Source organism: Sander lucioperca, chromosome 2 (assembly GCF_008315115.2).
Source record: "Sander lucioperca isolate FBNREF2018 chromosome 2, SLUC_FBN_1.2, whole genome shotgun sequence".
In the NCBI taxonomy this organism is placed as follows: Eukaryota; Metazoa; Chordata; class Actinopteri; order Perciformes; family Percidae; genus Sander; species Sander lucioperca.
The window spans coordinates 14,970,787-14,991,878 of NC_050174.1; the positions used below are offsets into that span (position 1 = coordinate 14,970,787).

At 40.5% G+C, this 21,092-nt stretch overlaps 1 protein-coding gene across 1 annotated transcript; it reads left to right on the forward strand.

Moving 5' to 3' along the window:
• The first annotated feature begins 984 nt into the window (after nt 1–984).
• On the forward strand, nt 985–21,050 carry serinc5 (serine incorporator 5). Its single transcript, XM_031309321.2, has 12 exons — nt 985–1,257; nt 9,798–9,965; nt 12,956–13,134; nt 13,681–13,763; nt 14,113–14,206; nt 14,834–15,045; nt 15,324–15,416; nt 16,475–16,601; nt 17,126–17,195; nt 17,406–17,442; nt 18,555–18,699; nt 19,275–21,050. The coding sequence occupies exons 1-12, from the start codon at nt 1,231–1,233 to the stop codon at nt 19,417–19,419; spliced, it is 1,380 nt and encodes a 459-aa protein (XP_031165181.1). The 5' UTR covers nt 985–1,230; the 3' UTR covers nt 19,420–21,050.
• The last annotated feature ends 42 nt before the right edge of the window (nt 21,051–21,092 follow it).

The window sequence follows — 21,092 nt, forward strand, 5'->3', positions numbered from 1 at the left end:
CAAGAAGTTATGTCTGACAAATGTTCCACCACAACAGTATTTTCTGGTGTTTTCCATGTGGGCTGGGCACTTGTATGTTAATGTACTCAAATTTGTTTATTAGGATAAACCCCTTGAGATGTACCATCTCGTTTTTGAGGGGGTCCCAACGTATAACACAATAATTACATAACAACAGAGAAGTGAAGTCTTAATAAAACAAAAAACAAACAAAACAAAAACAAAAACAAAAACAAACAACAACACAAACATCTGCATATGTTCATCAATACATTACAACCACCAAAAGGCCAAGAAGGCCAATAGTAAGTAAATAAGTAAACAGTAGAGTATGAGTGAATATCTAGCTATAGTCAAATATAAACATTAGGTATAAACAGTAGATATAAAAAAAAAACATGCATCATTAATAACAGAGGCAGGTTATCTTAAAGTGAGCAGACAGGGCATGTTTAAACAAACCAAATAAAGAAATTGATCTTATTTCCACAGATAGATTATTCCAATCTGCTGGAGCCTTAAACTTAAACTTAAAAGCTCTTTTGCCAATTGTTTTTTTTTTTAATGACCCAATACCATAACATAATGCCAAACAGATTTTATCTGCTTGGGAATATGACAGAATAACATCATAGAGGCTGTTACATTACCAATTACCTTTGAAACTGGTGGTTATTACGGCTGTTGGAATTATTTTATTTCATTGCAACAAAAAAAATACAACTGCTCCACAAAAGGAGGGGATGAATAAAATTGTTGATTGAAAAGTGTTTTACATTCCTTTAATATTCCAAGATGGTCCTATAATGTATTTAAGGATCTCAGCAGTGATTTTAATGCAATTAATTTGTGACATCTGGCTTTGTGAGAGGCTTTGATCTGTAATGAAATACTATAACGTTGTAGTGTGTCATTTTTTTTTAAGAATTAGACTAATGGCCTAGAGGCAGCACAGCTTTGTGTTGGGCTTTAATTGTTGGTGATGTGCAGTGGGAGGAGAGACAGGGAGGGAGAAGGAGGAGAGACAGGGAGGGGAGACAGCGGCGGCAGCAGCCAGGCACGTCATAGGCACGCAGGGTGGAAGGACTGAGCAGTTTAAGGAGGACAGGCGCGTTGTTCCTCTTGTGGTGGTGGTGATTTGATGTGGAGAAAGAAGAAGAAGAAAGCGACTGAGAAAGCAGCGAGCTCGTCTTATTCTTAAACGGATTTTATGTGTTGGCTCCTCGCGAAATGTGTACTCCGTGTTGTATCTCGCAGGTGAGGAACAATCCTACTGCTGTTTTTTGTTGTTCAACGGATGTAAACGATACAATGAAACGTTACAGTGAAGCATTATGCTAGGTGTAACGTCGACTTTAGTCATGCTTACTGTTTGTGTCAACATATGTACCGCGATTGTTGTGTGTCGTATGATTCCCTGTCAGCCACCGTAATTCATTAACAATATGAAATTATTACACATTTGTCACCATAATAGCCGCTGGGAGACAAAGAGAGACGAGCTAAAACATCAGCCACAGCACGAGTAGCCAACGTACAGTAGGCTACCTGCTATCAAAAGTAACGTCTTTGAACGTCTTTACAGATGTGTTTGATGAAACAGTGACACATTGTGGGTTTACAGATCTCAGACATGTGTTTTCTTCATAAAGTAGGTAGTGAGAAATGCATCTTATTGTGGTTTTCTTGTTTACTTTTGAGTAATGCACGGTTGCATTTGTTGAACCACTGAAGAACATCTTGATCCCAGCTGACAAAAACTTCAGTCCAATCCGATTTCTAGCTAGTACGTTACTTCTTCTTCCAGTCACACATAACCTTATAGAAACGTTATGGTTTCATCTTTTGTTTTTCTGAATTGGTTGTAACTTATAGGCTAGACAATATATTATACTTATACTAAAGTACTTTTTAGAGCTGAAACAGTTAGTTGATTAATCATGTATGGATTGAAAATTAACTGACAACAATTTTGACAATTGATTTATCATTAAAGTCTATTAGGCTAATTGACTGATTTATTGTTTAAGTAATTGTTAAAGCAAAAATTAACTAGTTCCAGGTTCTCAATTACAAATCTCTGGTTTTCTTTGTCCTCCATGATATTAAATTGAATATATTTGGGTTTGGGACTGTTGGATTTTCTGGCATTTCTTACATTAAAGGATTAATCAAGAAAATAATCTTCAAATTAGTCAGTAATGAAAATGATTGGTGATTATTATATTGTTTGTGTACCTGAATTATTTGAGGACTGTAAGTAATATGATGTCACAGAATTACTTTGTAAAGACAGGCAGCTAGTAGTTTATATATGTCAAGTTCGAGAGGATTTGTGTCTTTTTTTCATCCAACAGATTGTTTTTGACCACAGGGTTACCACTGCTGAGCTGGTCTGGTCAAGAATTTAATTACACAGACACATCCCTGATCTATGAGGAGCTCACTTCTATTTCCTGTTCTTTCAAAGACAAGATGATGGAAACAGGGAAGGATTAAGAGAAAATGAAGGGCAAACAATAAAAACAGTTTTGTGTTGCTGTGCTGGAGTGGTGTGCTAATCCCTGTCACAGACACCCCATTTAGTTTTGTCGCCATCTTCATGAATGTGTAAACTTGTAATTAGCTTCTTTTGAATGTGCATATAATGTGCCCCTCTTGAGGTTCAGAGTAGCCCAAATTGATGTGTGGTCTGTTAATTTCCTCTGGCTCGGAGGTGAAAATAAATGGAGGGTGGGCGTTGTTTGGGTTAAACTTGGAGAGAGGAGAAGGCATGGTGTGGGAGCAGCTCACTCATAATTTCTCAGTGGGCTCAGGGATGTATGCCATATTGTGATGGAATAGGGGGTAGGCTTTAGCTCAATGTTGAGTTTTGTCCAATGTGCTGCAAGCGTTGGATGTGAGTGTGGGACAGGACGGGATGGCACAGGCAACTTTGGCAGGCTACATGAGTCTAGAGGACCCAGAGGACACTAGAGACTGTGGTCCAGAAAGCAATGTGTCCTTTCAGGAAGACTTCTAGCACTGAACCGGCACCCTGGCCTCTGGGAAAATGCAAGCAAAAAGAGTGTTTTCACGTTGCACAACTCTTTTTCAGTACATGGTGCATTATTTACTAAACATTTTTTAGTAACAGTCTTTCCTATATCAAGGTGGTGCAAAATAACCAAAAGCATTTCATAAATGGGGATTGGTAGGCAGTATCGTTAAGTATTGGTTGTGGTTTGGAATTTTCATTCCATGATTGACGCAGGTTAAGTGTAACGTTGTATTTCCTGTAAAAAGATTTCCGCAATTCTTAATGCATGCCAGCCAATGAATGCCAGCTGACTGGAATGTGATTCCCATACCAATACATGTTGTTAAAACTATCTCTAAATGTTCACCAGCAACACTCCCACAAACACACACCAGTCACATCAGATGGCAGTTTGACTGCTTGTTGCTGAGCACAGAGGCTGTAATGGCACAGAGGGACAGGGGATCCTTAAAACAGGTGTTGATGAGCTGTAAAATCACTTTACTTGTAAAACTATAGCCTTAGTGAGTACGGCCACCAAACATCTGTAGCAGTCCCCATAACATAAATTTCTGGGTCAAGTCATACGATTAGAATTACTGGCCAACTGTCTCCATGTGAGACATGTCTGCTATTTACAGCTTCCCCTCAGGAATTTTGCTGTGGTCAGCAGCAGCAGGAGGTTGTTTTCCCACAGGGTTACCATTGGCAATCTTTCCTCTCTTTTGTCTCCCTCTGAACTGTCATACAGCAGTTATAATGTCTTAAGAAACCTCCTTCTTTTCAGAGCTTACCATGTCTTGTTTCTGTAATCTAGTATTTTTGGGGGGATGAAGGCGCTTATGTAACAGTGTGAAATGCCAGCCAACTCTTTGCATGGTGCCATTAGTATCAGTTGAGCCTACAGTAAGGCTGTGGCTATAAAGCACATCAGTGTTGTGTGCAACTCTGTGTAACAGAAGCGTCACACTAGTAAACAATACACTGGGAAGTGAAACAGGCCTGTGCCTGTTGATCTGATATTGCCTTATATTTTGACTGTCTTCCCGTCCTTGTTCTTGTTTCCTTTGGTTATTTTTGTGACTGACTCTTTTGTCTGCACAGGATTGTTTCATTTCTGCCCTGTTTAGTTTAGTTTCTTTTCTTTTCTGCCTTGGACTTAAGTTTCTCTCTGTTGGTTGTAGCTAGGGGCCGTATTTGCCAAAAGAGAAACAAAGAAGCCCTCCCTTTGTGTAGGAAACAGAGCAGTGATACATTTTTGCTGTGTGTATACAGCTGCCTAGCTATATGGACAATAGTAGAGCTGTCAGTCACAACATAAGGGGAAATGGAGCTTGGGCCAACCTAACTTGTGTGTGAGAACGATTCTGCTTGTGTCTTATTGTTTCAAGGGTTTTTTGTTTTACAATTCCCTCTTTTTTCCATTCTGCTCGTTTCTCCTCACTTCGTTCAACCCTATGCATTGTTGTAAGTTGACATAAGAGGGTGTGTCTAGTGTCTACAGTTTCATCTGAACCGTTGGTCTGTCATGATTCATTGTGGTCAGCTTTATTCACTGGCCACTATCACTAAGCTCTAACTAAAAAGGAGTTCCCCCAGCTTTAAAGCAGCCAGCATACAGCATAGTCTAGCTATGTAAGGCAGAATGTACTAAAGTTAAGTAGGACAGGGAATAAAGATGAATGAATGAATGAACAGCCACACTGATGTTTAAAATCAACCTGAGGTTTATACTCCTTAAGTAATACTTATGCCACATTCTTCCAGTCAAATTGTTTTGACAGTCAGTTATCTCAGCTGTGAGTCATGTTTCTATTTGTCTGTGCTGCCATATATTTCCACTGAAAATGTGCTTCTTTGTCATTATTGATAAACATCATATCAACATCTCAAATCAGCTGATGAAAGTTTTTCCCTCTGTTCAAATCTTGGGAGGGGAAATCTTTGTCAGCCACATCAGGAACCGATTGTTTCTGTGGTCTGGTGCCAAAGACTCCAGTCACAAATTCCACATGTACTACCGATAGTACTTTTTTTTAGATTTTGTCAGATGGCCTCAATTCCCAACCTATGGATGCATTGTTAACACATCTGCTTGGCTGGTTGATTTGTTCAAGGAGAAAACTCTTAACTGGCTCTGTGATATAGTGAGTGACCTATTTTTGCGACTGGTCTGTTTGTATTGCATAAGCAGTTGTGTCTGTGTGGTTATGTGCTGAGTCCTGTGTGTTTGATTTAGGCTACCCTTGCCATTTCCTGTTTGTTAAATACTGCAATTCTTTTCATCACTGCTGGGTTGAGGATAAAAGGGTGGAAGAAAAACATGGTAATTATCATCAGTGCTCTGATAAACAGCTCACAGATGTGGTCTACATGTAGGACTTTTATCACATTAGTTGATTAAGCATCCAGCTGTAGGTCTACTAGGTCACAGTCCTTGAACAATCCATGGTCATACAGACTAACTCTGTCTCTGCAAACACTTTGCTTCATTTTTTAATGTCATTTGGGTTCATTTCCTGGGGTTTTCTCAGTAATGTGCCCTGTCCATCCTCTCTACGTAAAGCTGATTCCTGTGTGTGTGCGCTTTGAGCGATATCGTCTTTCTCCTGACCCTAGAACAGGGGGAGGGCGATTTAGGGTAAAGGGCAGCTGAAGATAACAAAGAAAGGGCAACAAGGAGAAAATAAGAGGAAGAAGCACGAGAGAAGACAACAATAAGCCTCCGAGTAACAGGATGGGGGAGGACGGAGGAAATGAGATGGAGAGAGTGAAACAGAGCTTCAGGCTGAGTGAGAAAGAGACAAGTCTTTGTCTCTCGAGAGTCCTGCAATCACAATGTAGTGAGGCTTGGTGCCTTCAGTGAGAGTCTTGGCTCATTTGAAGTCTGGTAAAGCTAGACCAGGGTATACCTAGCAAGTGGCTAAAGTGCCATGTTTACTGTAGCATGTATTGATGATCTTTGGGCCCCTATGTCTAGAGCAATATGACAAGCTAGTGGGGGGTTGATATTGAAGTAGGGGTGTACACTGCAGACACGCCAACCACCTGTCGACATGCTAGTGGGTCAGGGGGGCAGTGGATGGCCTATTAAGTGGGTAGGGTCAGCGTTGGTTACCATGGATACTCTTTTTGTATCTGTGTATGGTGGAATTCCTGGAGACATCCCCCCTCTCCTGGCTCCCCCTCCCTCCATCAGTTCTGCTGCATTTTGCTGTTGGCCCCCTCACTGTGTGCAGTCCGCTGGTGAAACACCCCCTAACTAATGAAGTCTAAACACCCTCACATCTTAAATCATCCGGGTTTTTTTCCTTCTTACTTTCAGTCGGTTGTGGTTAATTAATCGCCCATTGAGAAAGACATGTGGGTGCAGCAGAGACAAAAGAAATGGCTTATCCTGTTAAGCTGTGTGTATTCAAATGGAGACCAGGGGCCACATATATAAACTGGGTTTGGATTCAAGGCTAGACGTCTGTGTATGCATAAAAGCAGAAATATGCACATGCAGCCTTGGAGGCAGAATTTTCTTCATACACTCATCTGTGGTATTTCAAGCATTGGAAAATTGTGTGCATGTGAATGAGCTAATTGCCCACTTCCACAAGTGGATATTGACACACCATTTTTGAATCCTGATTGAGAATAAAACGACATTATTCTTTGTTTGATCTGGCATAAAAGACATCTTTGTGTTTGTTGCTCACAACAACTGGAGTTGGGAGGGTTTCACTGATACATACTATCACAAGTCCTTGAACCCAGATCTTCTAATGAAGGATGGATTCCTTACTTCCAATGCTACCCTGGTGCTCCACACTGTTAATTTCTGATCCAAAAAGTGCAGTTAGCCTAACTGTTTTGTTCTTGATTTCATTCATTTCTACCTTCTGTAACAAGAGCAACAGACAGCAATGATTTTCTCTGCTCTTGGAGAGAACTGGGTGGAATCATAATTGAGTTTGGTTTCACATGGGAATCTGTTTAGAGAACTAGCAAACAGACACCACAAAGCTCATATCAAAAAGGCAAGGCTATTGGTAACCATTCTTCAGTTCCAGGCAAAAAACAATTAAGTCTATCTAGAAAAGACTGGCAGGGAAACCTCTGGACAGAGAGTGCAGGGAGGCAGAGCCATGTGGGCAGAGAAGTGGCTTGATCCTGACCATGTGCCTGTGTGGATCCACGAGTCTGCAGCATACCGCACATTACTGGCATCTGGAGCGGAACGCAACACATCAGACAATGTTGCACACTGGCTTTACTACATCAGTACACCCTGGCCAGATTACAGGCCCTGGCTTAAGACACACCCACAGACAAGGGCTAAGATTAATGTTATGACTGAAAGGCAAATTGAACTGATCTTGCTAGGATGCATTACAGGTCTGGAGAATAAACATTTGAGCTACAAGGTGGGACGTCATAGTGGACTTGGTTGTATGACTCTGACAATGTAATTGCAATGTCCCCCTTTAAGTGTGGCCTGGGACCTTTGTTGCCATTGTCATTCCCCTTGTGTCTTTACCATCTGTTCATGTCTATCCTGACTGTATCCTATTTAATAAATGCAAAAAATGCCTTAAATCTTAAAAACATTAAATAATTTGAGCTTCAAGGTACATACACAATTTGTTTGTGGCATACCCCAGTTGGTTCTCCCTTTAGTTAAATGATGATGTAACAGTTTAAGATTTCAAGGTTTTTATTTGTCACATACTTAGTATATGTCTACATTGTGCAGTGAAATGCGTGTTTGCCTCCTTCAGTACTGTTCTTGAAATATAAAAAAACATGTACAACAGAAAAATGTATACAACAAAGATAAGATGGCATGTGCAAAAAGATATGTGCAACATGAATTGCTGATTTTACTGAGATTCCTGTACACAAGGAAAGTATTATGAGAAAGTGAATGGGTTTTCTCTGAGAAGCCTAGGAACAGATACTTGTAATAATACTTATCATTGTTTCACCTTGAGCTGGATAGATAGCAAAGCATAGACAGAATCGGTTATTGAGGGTGATATTTTGTCTAAATAATGTGAAGGTCAAGTTGGTGTGTGAGATGGTTTCCTGACGGACAGAACAGAACAGAGTCTTTCTCTTGCGTACACAATAAAATAAATTTGTATTCACAGAGACGTTGATTTTGACTTTTATGAAATAATCTGAAGTAGTAGACAGAATTCCTCTACAACACCTACCTCTCACCTAATGCCATAATGGCAGTAATACCTAGAGACAAGGTTCACTGGAGCTCAAAAAGACTCAGCCATGTACAGACCAGCCTTGGCATGTAACCCACAGCACCTTTCCTTTATCCTTATCATTAGCAAAGTATGTGTTGCATCCCATAAGGGGAGAACATTCAAAGGAAAATGGTGTTTCCAGCAAAAAGGCCTCCAGCAGTGCAGCACCAATGTAGCCTTACAGCCACACCTCGATTGTAGACCACAACAGAAGTTCATCTCTCACCACAGCAGTGTGTTCTGCAGGCTGAGGAATAGGAGGCTTATAAAAGCAGGGTGGGGCGGCTACAGAAAGACTTAAGTTATACTGTATAATTATAGAGCTTCCTTTTCCTAAATAGAACAGGGCCTGTCTTTATGAGACTGTCCCCTTGTATGAGGGCCTGTCAGATGAGACGGAGAAGGCCTCTCTGTATAAGCGAGTGAGTGTGTGTGTGTGTGTGTGTATTCAGACAAGACTTCACTGTCTATATCGAGTCAGAGCTGCCACTGTGGAGGACGAGAGGGTGGGATTTGTCCTTCCTGATAGAAACCATGAATGAGCAAAGAGACAGTCAGGCGGATGTCTTCTTTTATGAGTTTTTCCTTGTCCAGACAATTGCCATAATTGTGTCTTCTGGCATTATTATTACCTGCAGTATTAGCTGTTCCAGGATTGTGAAAGCTGAAGCTCTTGAAAGATGAACATGTACCAGAAGGCACCAGATACTGCTGCGCATAACATTTTTGCCACAATTGCTGCAACCTTTTGAACAATGTTTAAAAAAAAAAAAAAAAAAAAGAAAAACCTTAGATGTTGTACTTTAAGTGTTTAACCAGGCATGCACCTTTTTACTATTTTTTTTTTTTTTTAATTATTATATTACGTGCTACAGTCGCTATGTCTTTAGATACTGTAACATTGAACTTTTAACCTTGAATTGATAGAAGTATGTTTCATGAAGAGGAGATGGTAGACACAGCCTTAAGGTGCCTGTAGTTTGTTGGTTTGGGCTTCAAAGGTTTAACCAACTGTAGTCATTTACTACTGCTATTTCTGTCCATATGTGTACATTGCATGTCTGTCCATCCTGAAAGAAAAATCCCTCCCCTGTTGCTCCTCTGAGGTTCCTCCCTTCTTTTCTTCTTCTTAGTTTGCCTTAACTGAATTGAGGATAGAGGGGGTATGTTGTTCGGATTTCAGACCAGATTCAGATTTTTTTTTCTTTTTCTGTCTCTGTGTAGTTCTGTTTTTTATCTTTTGTCCACTGCTCTTGTTCTCTATAATTTTACTCTTACAAGCCTTTTGTTACAATTAGTGTATGTCTTCAACCAAACATATTTTGGTGATCTTGGGGGATTTTTCCCTTCCTGTAGCTGACAGATGTGACTGCAACATGCACACACAAACCCTGGTCCTCCCTTATCCGAGTACCTTGTAAATACTTTATATCTGTATCAGATGGCTAATAACAGTGTGGACAATTCTGAAACTGATATGGTAATGTTTTTCCCACCTCTCTCTCTTTTCTCCATTGTTCTCTGTGCAGCTGGCCTGCTGCTGCGGCTCAGCGGCCTGCTCGTGCTGCTGTAACTGCTGCCCCAAGATCAAACAGTCCACAGGGACCCGCATCATGTACGCCTTCTACTTCCTGCTGGTCACCATCGTCTGTTGCATCATGATGTCCCCCACTGTGGAGAAGGAGTTGAGAGACCATGTAAGTACATAAGTACATAAATCACACACAGCACAGTATCACTCTCCCACAGCATTTACACATGTACACGCTTTTTTTAACTGTACATTACAGGTTTATTTGGGTATGTAATTGAAGAGTTTGAATTGTCTATGATTGGAAGTGTTAATTGTAAGAAGGCAGAGAGGAAAAAACAGCACAGAGAAAAAAAAATCAAAGCTGTCATCTATGCTCCATAACAGCATCATTTGCAATGGAGAGGGAGTGCTGTGGTTCTGAAACTCTCAGTCCTAACAACCAGGTGCTTCCTAAGTTTAGTGATGATAAACTGGTATTAAATTATGAGATCTGCTCAGATGATCACGTCATGAGTTCCTATGTGTGCAGTTTTGTAGGTAGAAACATGCCTGCTGACTTCTTGGGTTCTTAAAGGGTGACACATTCTTTTTTACAGCATTTGGCCTCCTGCTACGTATATACTCTCTCCCCAGGCTTCACTTTGCAGAAGTTAGCAACTGTACATAAAATGAGGTCTGAGGGTCATTAGACAGTTGAATGCAGTATGCAGAAACGCATGCTGATACGTAGCAGAACTGAAAGGGAATGAGAACGTATTTGAAGGTTACACACACTCCACACACACATTTTGTCACATTGTCAGGTGAGCCAGCCTTTATGTTTAGCTCTGTGGTGTAAACAGAATAACATTTCAGAGAATGTACCAGTGTTAACTTGTCATTGTTAACAGGCAAAATTGAAGATTTATAACATTGCTACAGGCAAAGTAGACCTCCCACTATTTCACCTGCAGATCCCATGTGTATCTTCACAGCAGTAAGGCCATAGGCGAGTAGGCAGGAGATCAGGCTGGTAGCCTTTTTGTTTTTAATCACCCACCTAGCCTCTGAAGTTGGGAGAAGATGCACAGCAGGCCTTCTGCTCTCTCTTTTGATCTTCACAGCTTTCATGTGCTTTTTTCCTCACGTTACCTCTTTGAATCATCATAATGCTGATTATTATCAGACTGACTCTTTCTGTGGTCACTACTACAATATAGTTATCTGAGGGAGTCAGGCTGTAGTGATACATCTCCTTTTCGTTCTGCCTACTTTTTCGTCTAAGTTAATATTGATAGCTGAATATAAGATAAGACAGACTTTGTTGTCCCGAAGGAAATTTGGACGTATACACATACAGTATCTTATCATATCTGAGCTTGAGAAATTGTCCCTGTTTGAAAGGTACCATACAGTAGTGTTAGAATAATTACATTATCAAGAATAGACAGAACCACTGAAGATCTCTCAAAGTTAAATTTTACTTGCGAACAGAACAAGGAGCCATTTACAGCACTACTCATAGTACAGATAATGTCTAACGGGAAGCCCTCTTCATCGCCTTATTTCATAATACAGTCGATGACGTCTCCCTTATCTGGTCAGGGAGTGCGATGTTCTCAGCATCACACCGTGCTCAGACAAGATGGCCAATGGTTCCATGTTATCTTGTGAGAGCAAGCAGTGTTTTGGTTTCTTACTATGCAAACAGTTTAATTTAACTGAGAGAGAAAAGAGTAATCGGTATAATATTGTATTCTTATGCAAAAGTTTTAATATTAACGAGACAGAAAGAATGTAAATCACAATTTTTCTAACAAGTAGGTACAATCCAGTTGCTGTATCAGCATTCACCGGACTAGGAAGAATAATGTCAGCTGACTCTGTAACTATGGCAATGACTGCAAGCTTCCTCAGTTGAGAGACCTATTTGAAGACAGAGATATTTTTCCACCAATCATCTGCTGTTATTTCTTTTCTCTTTCAAGCAATGTCTACTGTACGGTATTAAAACGACTCCCAACTGTCTGCCTCCTTGTGAGAGGACAACCCTGTAAAAGACCCATTCAGGCACAAAATGGCCTCTGATAGCCCCACGCAAAGCCTGCTGAGTTACACGCACACATATATATACACGTATACACGCACACTGCCAGTCACACACTGAGCCCAGTGGGAAGTCCCAGCTAAGAGAGCAGCCATTGTGCGTATGAGAGTGCTGGTCTTTTCTCAAGAGATTTACAGCTGTCTGAAACAGCCGGCCCCCTTCTTTCTTAATCACGACACCATGGACATGCTAAAAAGGTCCTCAACATGAGACAAAAGCTCCAAAATGGGCTTTTTACTCTATGTTGTGATCTGGCTCTGGACTGTGCTACACACTGAGGTGATGACAACTCAATCCACTGGCATCTCACCCATGTGTAGAACCTCAAGGACCAAAATACTCTGCCAAAAACTAGTAAAGCCAAGTCAAACCATTTATTATCTAAAAGTAAATATCTGTAGTTCTCTCAAAAAATGACTGCCGTTTGAAAAGCAGCTCATGTATTTGACTTGATTCACACAGCCAAGGGGACATCAGAGAAGGGAACAGATATTTGAGCCTCCATTCTGTGGTGATCATTTCAAAGGCCGTCTCTTCTGTTGGCACTGAGCCACCGAAGCACTTCCAATATCCTGTTGAAGGCCACAGCAAAGTCCTTAGCTACTTTTCTGACTCCAGTTTTGCTCTCTTCTTTTTTATGTAGCTCGCTGTAGGTCGAAATAAATTTGGGGAAATTTATTTTAAGACCGATCTCCCAATCTTTCACTCTTGCTCATGCTCTCTCTGCTTTTCACTCTTCCCAATCCCTCTGACTTGCTAACAAAAGGCGGTTAATTTATTCATCTGTGTCTTTTGTTTGTGTACACTGACAGTTAGTTGTAAGGCCCCTCTAACAGCCTGTAGAGAACGAGGGATGAAAGAGGGCTTCATGGAGAGAAAGAGGGGTTGTTGTTGCTGCCTGTTCTCTCTTTCTGCTCCTTTAGAAGTGTGACACTCAGAATAGATGCCATTGGGCCTTTTCTCTGAGGCCGCGTACTAGACAAACATGAGCAGAGGTGGTGGTGGTGGGTGGGGTCAACACCATAATGATCTAATCTATGTTTTGGGTTTGTGATTTTGTCAATCAGATCCCCTTCTACAGTGAGTTGTGTGAGAGGATGAATGCAGGGGAGAACTGCAAAACTCTGGTTGGCTACTCTGCCGTCTACAAGGTGTGCTTCGGCATGGCCTGCTTCTTCTTATTTTTCGCTTTCTTCACCATACGAGTCAACAACAGCACAGGCTGCAGGGCGGCCGTGCATAACGGGTAAGAAGGCCTTGTTCTTCTTTCTGTCCACCTTTCGCCCTGTCAGCCATTAAATAATTTTCCATTAATCCATTATATCTAGCTGGAACCTTAAAATTGCAGCGCTTGACTGCTGACACCAAAGCAAAAGCCAAACAAAATTCAAACTTTTGACTGAAGGTAGGTTAATTTCTCACAGGCAGGTTTTCGTTAATACTGGCAATACTTAGGACCGTTAAGTATCTCTGAGTGTAAACGGTAAAAAGAACAACATTATCCTGCAACATAACAAGTGATCTCTGAATAGTTTCCTGAACATAAACATAGGCACCTGTTTTCTTGAACACCAGATCTTATCCTGCAGTATTTATTTCTGAGTATTTTTGGATTCCTTATACTATATGTTCTGAATTGACACATTGTATTTCTTGCATTTCTCTTTCACACTATCCATCAAAATTCCCACGCTGAGGCTGTTCTGTCAGAAGTCATTGTTTTGTATTTCATTTCCATTTTATGTATCCATTTTTCAATGTACAACCCTCAATGTTCTGCTTTAAATATCAGGTTCTGGTTGCTGAAGTTTATTGTGCTGGTGGCGTGCTGCGCTGGTGGCTTCTTCATCCCGGGTCAGGAAACCTTTCTGGAAGGTAAAGAGAGGACACTCAATATTAGACCTACAGTGCTATAATTATTTTTTAAAGATGATATTCATAACATATTCTGTCATATATTCACATCATTAGTATATCCCCCCTCAATGGCGGCAAAAGGTTGGAAACACAGGAATGACCAAATATTGCAATATTCTTTTATAAGCCGCATCATTTTCCAAGCTCACTCAAATACACTGCCTTCCACACAATCTTCTAAAATGACCCTGCCATCTTTTTTGTAGTTTGAGTATAATCTGTGTGCAACAGGTCACAGATATCTGCTGTTAGGTCTTCTCATCTCTAAAACAATTTCCCTGTCTCTTCTTCTTCATCAATGCCACAGTGTGGCGCTACATAGGAGCAATTGGCGGGTTCATTTTCCTGCTGATCCAGCTCATGATGTTGGTGGAGTTTGCACACAGATGGAACACAAACTGGTGAGAGAAACCTGTCTTCTCTGTGCTCCTTTCTCTTGTCCCAGCTCGCTTACGTAAGCATGAACACTCTATGAATAGGAGCAGTGCAGTGCTTTTTATTTGAACTTGAGAAACTCAGAGGGTGGGATGTATTCTTCTGTGCATGGTTCATGTAGCTTTGTGTTTTTATGGGTGGAGGGGAGGTTTGGCAGCAGGCCGCCCGGCACTGCAGATTCACAGGATGCATATGGTTTAGGAGTGTGCACGCAGTTTCCCCTTCTCTTCCCACTCAGACACACACATACCACAGCAGATTGTTTCAAAAACTTTTAATGGTTTGGTAACCAATGAATGCAGTAAACCTAAACCTCTCAATGTGTATTGCTATGTGAACTCATCACCAATTTCTTTTTTCATCCTTGAATTTCCACACCAGATAAAACGAATGTGAAAGCACTTAAGCAACCATAAACCTTCTTATTATCTCCTCAGGGTGCAGAAAATGTTTTTCTTTAGGCCAATCGCTCCTGTGTCCACTTTCTTTGCTTGTTTTCCCCTGTTCGCTCGACCTCATGTTCATGTTGTGTTTTTTTTCCTTTCTGCTGTCTGCTTTTCTGTCTCTCCTTCCCTCTCTCTTTCTGTCTGCAGGAATTCAGGAGTGAAGTATAATCGCCTGTGGTACGCAGCTTTGGCCTTCGTAACTCTGATGCTGTTCAGTGGTGCGGTAGCAGCCTTGGTGTTCATGGGTGTGTTCTACACCGACCCCGAGGCCTGTTTACTTAACAAGATCTTCCTGGGCATCAACGGCAGCCTGTGCTTCATCGTCTCCCTGTTGGCCATCTCCCCATGCATACAGAAATGTAATGACCTGTACTTACAAGCTCATTTGACTGTGTAATACAAATGAAAATACAAGCATTTGCATTTAGATGATTTTTGTAGAAAGCTGCCTGGTTTATCACAAAGAGTAATTCACAAATAGCAACACATTCGAAACTCATACATAGTAGCGATAAGTAAGACTGTTTCTATAATACTTACAGTCTTGTTTTGTAAAATACATTTGCGCCAACACAGGAATCTCTGTCAGTTTAGCCGGTGATAATTACATCCTTTTTTCACCTTTGTGTCCCTGCAGTGCAGCCCACATCAGGTCTGCTGCAGCCAGGAGTCATCAGTGTGTACGTCATGTACCTCACCTTCTCAGCCTTCTCCAGCAAACCAAAAGAGAGTGAGTATGAACAGACACCCATCTCCACAAAGTAGTTACAGACCAGACTAGATCAACAGGTATTATTTATATTGAGTCATGGGTTAGGCTAATTAATGCTTAATGCTGCAGCAAACACCATGTAAAACATGACCGCTCTGTATGGAAGATTAATAAAGTCAATCTACCAGGCTGGCATTCAGACAGCTGCACACTGTCACACTTAGGAATGGAAACATAATCAGTATAAATATATATTAATAATAAATATTGGTAAGTCATCTCTTTAAAGTAAACCAATAATAATTCAGACGGTAAAACACACTTTAAGAAAAGGAGAACACCTCTTGCTCAGAAGCCAAAACAAAAATGTTTTATTATTATTATTATTATTATTATTATTATTATTATTATTATTATTATTATTATTATTATTATTATTATTATTATAGTGTTATTTCTGTTCTGTTCCAGTTGAGGACAAAGATTTGACAGTCAAGTGTTCAGTGTTATAATAACGGATGAGGAATCCTGCACATCTGTTCTGTGAAATGTTGTGTTACACTCAAGAGTAAGAAACATAAACCAAACACAATACATATGAGGCCTGTCTAAGAAGAGCCATCAAAATGTCTCTGATAAAGATAACATGTTTTTAATTGAAAGCTTTAGAGAAAGTTGTAATTCTTAAAACAAATTACTCTGTATACTCTGAGGTACTTTTTTCATCCCTACAGCACTCATATTTCCACAGTAGCTGTCAAGATAATAGTCTATGCTGACATACTATTGTGAAGATAATCTTACCATAAATATTTAATATCAGCACATGCCTCCTAAGTAACACTCAAGTATTAACTGTACTGTTAGTAAGGCTGTTGGTGTTTTTCTACTTACTGTATGTCGTACTATCAGGTTGTCTCCATTTTCCCTTCCCCTCCTGCTCTTGATAATGCTAACACTGTGCCAAAATACACACACATTCACTGCATCTTTTGCAATCTCCCTACTCCCTACAATACTCCCTCTGCTCCTTCTTTGGCCTCATTCATCTCTGTCTGCACATTCTTTCTGACTAGTGGTGGAAAGAAATGGTGTGAACACAACCGTGTGTGTGTTTCCCTTAAACGCTGGAACGGAGAGCGACAAGAAGATTGTCACCATTTTTGGAACCATTATCCTGTTTGGCTGCATTCTTTACTCTTGGTAAGACACACATGCACACACACCTCTTACTTCTCCTTTTTCCTGATCTCAATTTCTACACAAATACAAGCCAAGTTTCCCTATAATATATCTATTTTTAGTGATGTATCATTACATTCAAAGAGTTGAGAGAATATGTAAAGGCTACAATCCAAGCCCATTAACAGCAGCTCTGTTTTAAGCAATGTGGAATAAAATAAATGTCTTTCATGGCAGGCTGTAGAGACAGAGACAGGGTAGTTTGGATTGGCTGTGACTCTGGAGAGGCAGTGCATGGATTGGCTGTGGCTCAGCTAAGGGTGTGAGAGATGAAGACTATGGCTTTTTGTGTTTGTTCACATGTGTTTCCCATCGAGTGGAGGCATCGTGTCTCTTGTGGTCGTTCACCGAAGGAGAGGAAATTAGACTGCAGCAATGTCAAACTGTCTGCAAGTTAATGGAAAAATACATAGTGACGGAATTACAACCTTTCTCTTTTTCCATCTGTATTTCTATCTCTTTATCCACTCTCTCTCTCTCTCTAGCTTGACATCCACCACCAGGCGAAGCTCTGCAGCGCTCAGAGTGTGTAGGAACAGTGAGCCAGAGGCTGAGGTAAACACACAAATATTCAGATGTCACTAGGTGTGTGGTTTAATGAAATATACAGACATGTTAAACAGGTTAACAAGACTTAAAAACCCCACTGACCGGACACTCCCAATTAGACATCCTTACCAAATTAAACAAATTAGGCCCAAGAGACATAATGTGTGTGTCTATTCCAGTTTGGTTGTAACATGTATGTTTTTCTTTATCCTGCAGAGAGCTCGCTGCTGTTTCTGTTTTGGAGATGACACAGGTGAGGAAAGTCAAATAATTTCCCCTCGCTATCACGTCTTGTTTTTTTCCCCTCCCCCTCGCTTCATCCTGTTCAGTGTGTATGCCTATGTCCCCAGCCGTAGTGTTTGCACACAGAGGGGCTTTGCTCATTGCTATTCCTTAGCCAGATTGAGGATGGTGAGAAAGTATTGGTCAGTAAACAAAGATGATGTCACTGTTACTAGGAGGGTGGTATGACACAGTGAAGCAGGACCAGCATGAAGGTGGAATTGTGGGTAGGCTGACATTGCCCCCTGCTGGAAATAAAACACAGTTATATGTTGGCCGATATATCCATAGAAATACAGTATATCACCATGCATACACATATTCTATTTAGGAGTTGCATATAATGCAACAATGCAGCAATAATTGCATGTATTTTCACATTAAAGGTCCCATGGCATGGTGATCTTTGGATGCTTTTATATAGACCTTAGTGGTCCCCTAATACTGTATCTGAAGTCTCTTTTATATAGACCTTAGTGGTCCCCTAATACTGTATCTGAAGTCTCTTTTATATAGACCTTAGTGGTCCCCTAATACTGTATCTGAAGTCTCTTTTATATAGACCTTAGTGGTCCCCTAATACTGTATTTGAAGTCTCTTTCCCGAAATTCAGCCTTGGTGCAGAATTACAACCACTAGAGCCAGTCCCACAATGAGCTTTCCTTAGGATGTGCCATTTCTGTGTCTGTAGCTATTGAGGAGGAGAGGGGGGGGGCAAGGTGGAGGGTGGGGGTGTGGCCTTGACCAACTGCCACTTTGCTCGTTTAAAAGCCATGATGTCTCTCTCTCATGGGTGAGCCAAATTCTCTGGGCAGGCAAAGCAGAGAAAGGGGAGGTAATCTTGCTCCTTATGAGCTAATAAGGAGCAAGATTCCAGATCGGCCCATCTGAGCTTTCATTTTCTCAAAGGCAGAGCAGGATACCCAGGGCTCGGTTTACACCTATCACCATTTCTAGCCACTGGGGGACCATAGGCAGGCTGGGGGAACGCATATTAATGTTAAAAAACCTCATAAAGTGAAATTGTCATGCCATCGGACCTTTTAAGTATCCTCTTTGCATCATTTAATGTGTACTTTTTAGATGATTGTGATGAGGAGAAGACTGGTGGAGGCCAGAACGTGGTGTATGATGAGAGAGAGGCTACCATCTACACCTACTCCTACTTCCATACTGTCTTCTTCCTGGGATCCCTCTATGTCATGATGACTGTCACCAACTGGTTCCAGTAAGTGATGCTCTGATTGTGGTACAATGCTTGGGTATGCTTATGTACATCAGTTACTGTGGAGGATCAGACTGAACTAAGCAGACCTCACTTAGTTCACTAAGTGCAGATTAAATAATAACCAACTTGAAAACTGATTTCCTAGCCAATGGCAGTGCATCATTTGCAATGTGTATAGAATTATCCCATCAAAGGATGATTTGTTTAATCAACTGAGAGAAAATGTCAGAACGTGCAGGAGGTGTTTGATGCCAGATACTGTACAAAATACTTGATGAGTCAATATTTTACTTTGTTTCAGGTAAGAAATAGCTAAAATAATGGTGAATGAAATCTATCTATCCTTTTGCTAACAGCAGATGTTTTGACATGTCATTGCATGGTTCACTCTCCTCGCTCTTATAGCCTTTATTTTGGCTGCAGCAGGCATCTGTTTTTAGAGAAAAAAAGAACCCACTGCTACCTGCCATACATCAAAAAGTTAGCATCCTGCTGATGTACATAATAGAGCAATTTAGCTGCTGATGAGTCTTGTGTATTTGCACAGTTCTCTCACTGTGTGCTTACTTCTGCAGTTATGATAACCATAAGATTGAGAAGCTGTTGGACGGGAGCTGGTCAGTGTTCTGGATCAAGATGGTTTCCTGCTGGGTCTGTCTCTTCCTCTACATGTGGACCCTTTTCGCTCCCATGGTCTGTCCGAAGCGCTTTGAGGCCTAGGACACCCGCCACTACGCTAGAGTCAGGCTACTCTGATTCTTGGGATGTGGCCAGGCAGAAGCTCGCACGCTGAGCCAAGAGACCTACACTACCCTCAGCGTTTGAAATGGAGGAAGATCTGTTGCCTTTTGTTTTGTATATGCTAGTGTTTATTTTACTTTGTTTTACAATGTTAAGCTGTTAATACCTTGATGGTAATTTTGTTATCTTTTACTACCACTTACTCATGGAGTTTTGTATTACTTACAGATTTGAGATTACATAAAGAATCATGGGAGTTGAGTTACATTGTGAAACATGGGAAGAGTTTGTTCCCTATAGATTCTTTCATAATTTCAGATTTGAAAGCATATTTTGTATTTCCTGTATGTGTCAGTTTTCTTGGATTCTCGCTTTTAATCTCAGCCAGGCATTTCAGTTATGTACAGTTGGACCATAAAGTTGTAGCAAAGTTTTGGGACAAATGTATTTCAGGTTAGAGATATTACAAGAGAAATTGTATTTATTTAAGTGTGTCTTAAGTAATCAGAAATCATTTATGAAGAACTGTGGTGTGAATTGAAGTAGATTTGTCCCCGACTCTGTTTAAAAACTCATCTCTCAGGCTCACATTTAAGCTGTATATGTTTGTGCTTTGTTATATTGCTCCCTTTTTGTAGAAGTTTTCTATGCAAAGGAACAAGTCTTTTCAATATTATACCCAGTGTTGTGAAGTTTCCACTTAGATTTCAAGGATGTTTCAGATTTTATTATTGTCAGTGCTCCATTTGAGCCAGATTTTTTCTTAGGAAAATCCCTGTCATCTGTACAACATTTCCAGTCATCATTGTTGTTGTACAGGGCAGTGCTCCTCAAATCAACCTGCCTTATGTAAGAGTGACGTTAGTGGAGTGCCGCCTCTCTGGAAGAGCTGCAGTGACACAGATGAGGAACGTTTGCCAAAGGTAGATGTCAGAAAACACTACAGTATCACAATTGTTTGGTCAGTTACAGAGAATAATATAACTGAGAACATTATGTATTTGCATGCACACACAGACACTTGAATCAGCTGTTTTCTGTACAGTTATAAAGGCTTTTGTTACGTGTGTCAGCTCATAATGGTGGTCAGAATAAGGTAGCATAAGTGCTTTTATTAGTGAGTTATTCAACACTGGATGTTGGGTTTACTGCCAAAAGGAAATTCACACAAAGACCTTCACTTGTTTGTTACCTGTGTAACAGATTTCTGTTGTATTAAAATACAATTTATTGCGCATTGTTAACTGCAAGTCATTTGTTTCTCATTCATCAATAAATCATTGTCTTTTTTTTGTTTTATAATAACTTAAAATGTACGTACATTTTGGCTTAAATTCTGTGGAAAGCAAATTGTGACTTATCTTTTTTGGAAACATTTCTGCTTTTAGCTATTGGTATGAATGTAGAAAATAAATGGTGCTCTGCAGCTTTGATTTAAAAAAATAAAATAAAAATCCTAAATCAGTTAGCAGGACCCACTGTGAAGGCTGTGTACTACCATAACATACAGGGACACTAATTTGGACCAAGTAGTGTGTTTGAAATACAAAGATGTGGGTGCCATGCAGTTCATAGTTCACACTCTTTCAATAAAACTCCATTGAATGCCATGTGGTGTCTTTACTTGCTCATCTTGTGTAAAAAAACGACTT

Coding starts and splice junctions, on each gene's coding strand:
- serinc5 (XM_031309321.2), top strand. CDS start 1,231: ATGTGTACTCCGTGTTGTATCTCGCAG. Junction 15,046..15,323: donor CTCCCCATGCATACAGAAAT/GTAATGACCTGT, acceptor GTGTCCCTGCAG/TGCAGCCCACATCAGGTCTG. Junction 16,602..17,125: donor GGCTGCATTCTTTACTCTTG/GTAAGACACACA, acceptor CTCTCTCTCTAG/CTTGACATCCACCACCAGGC.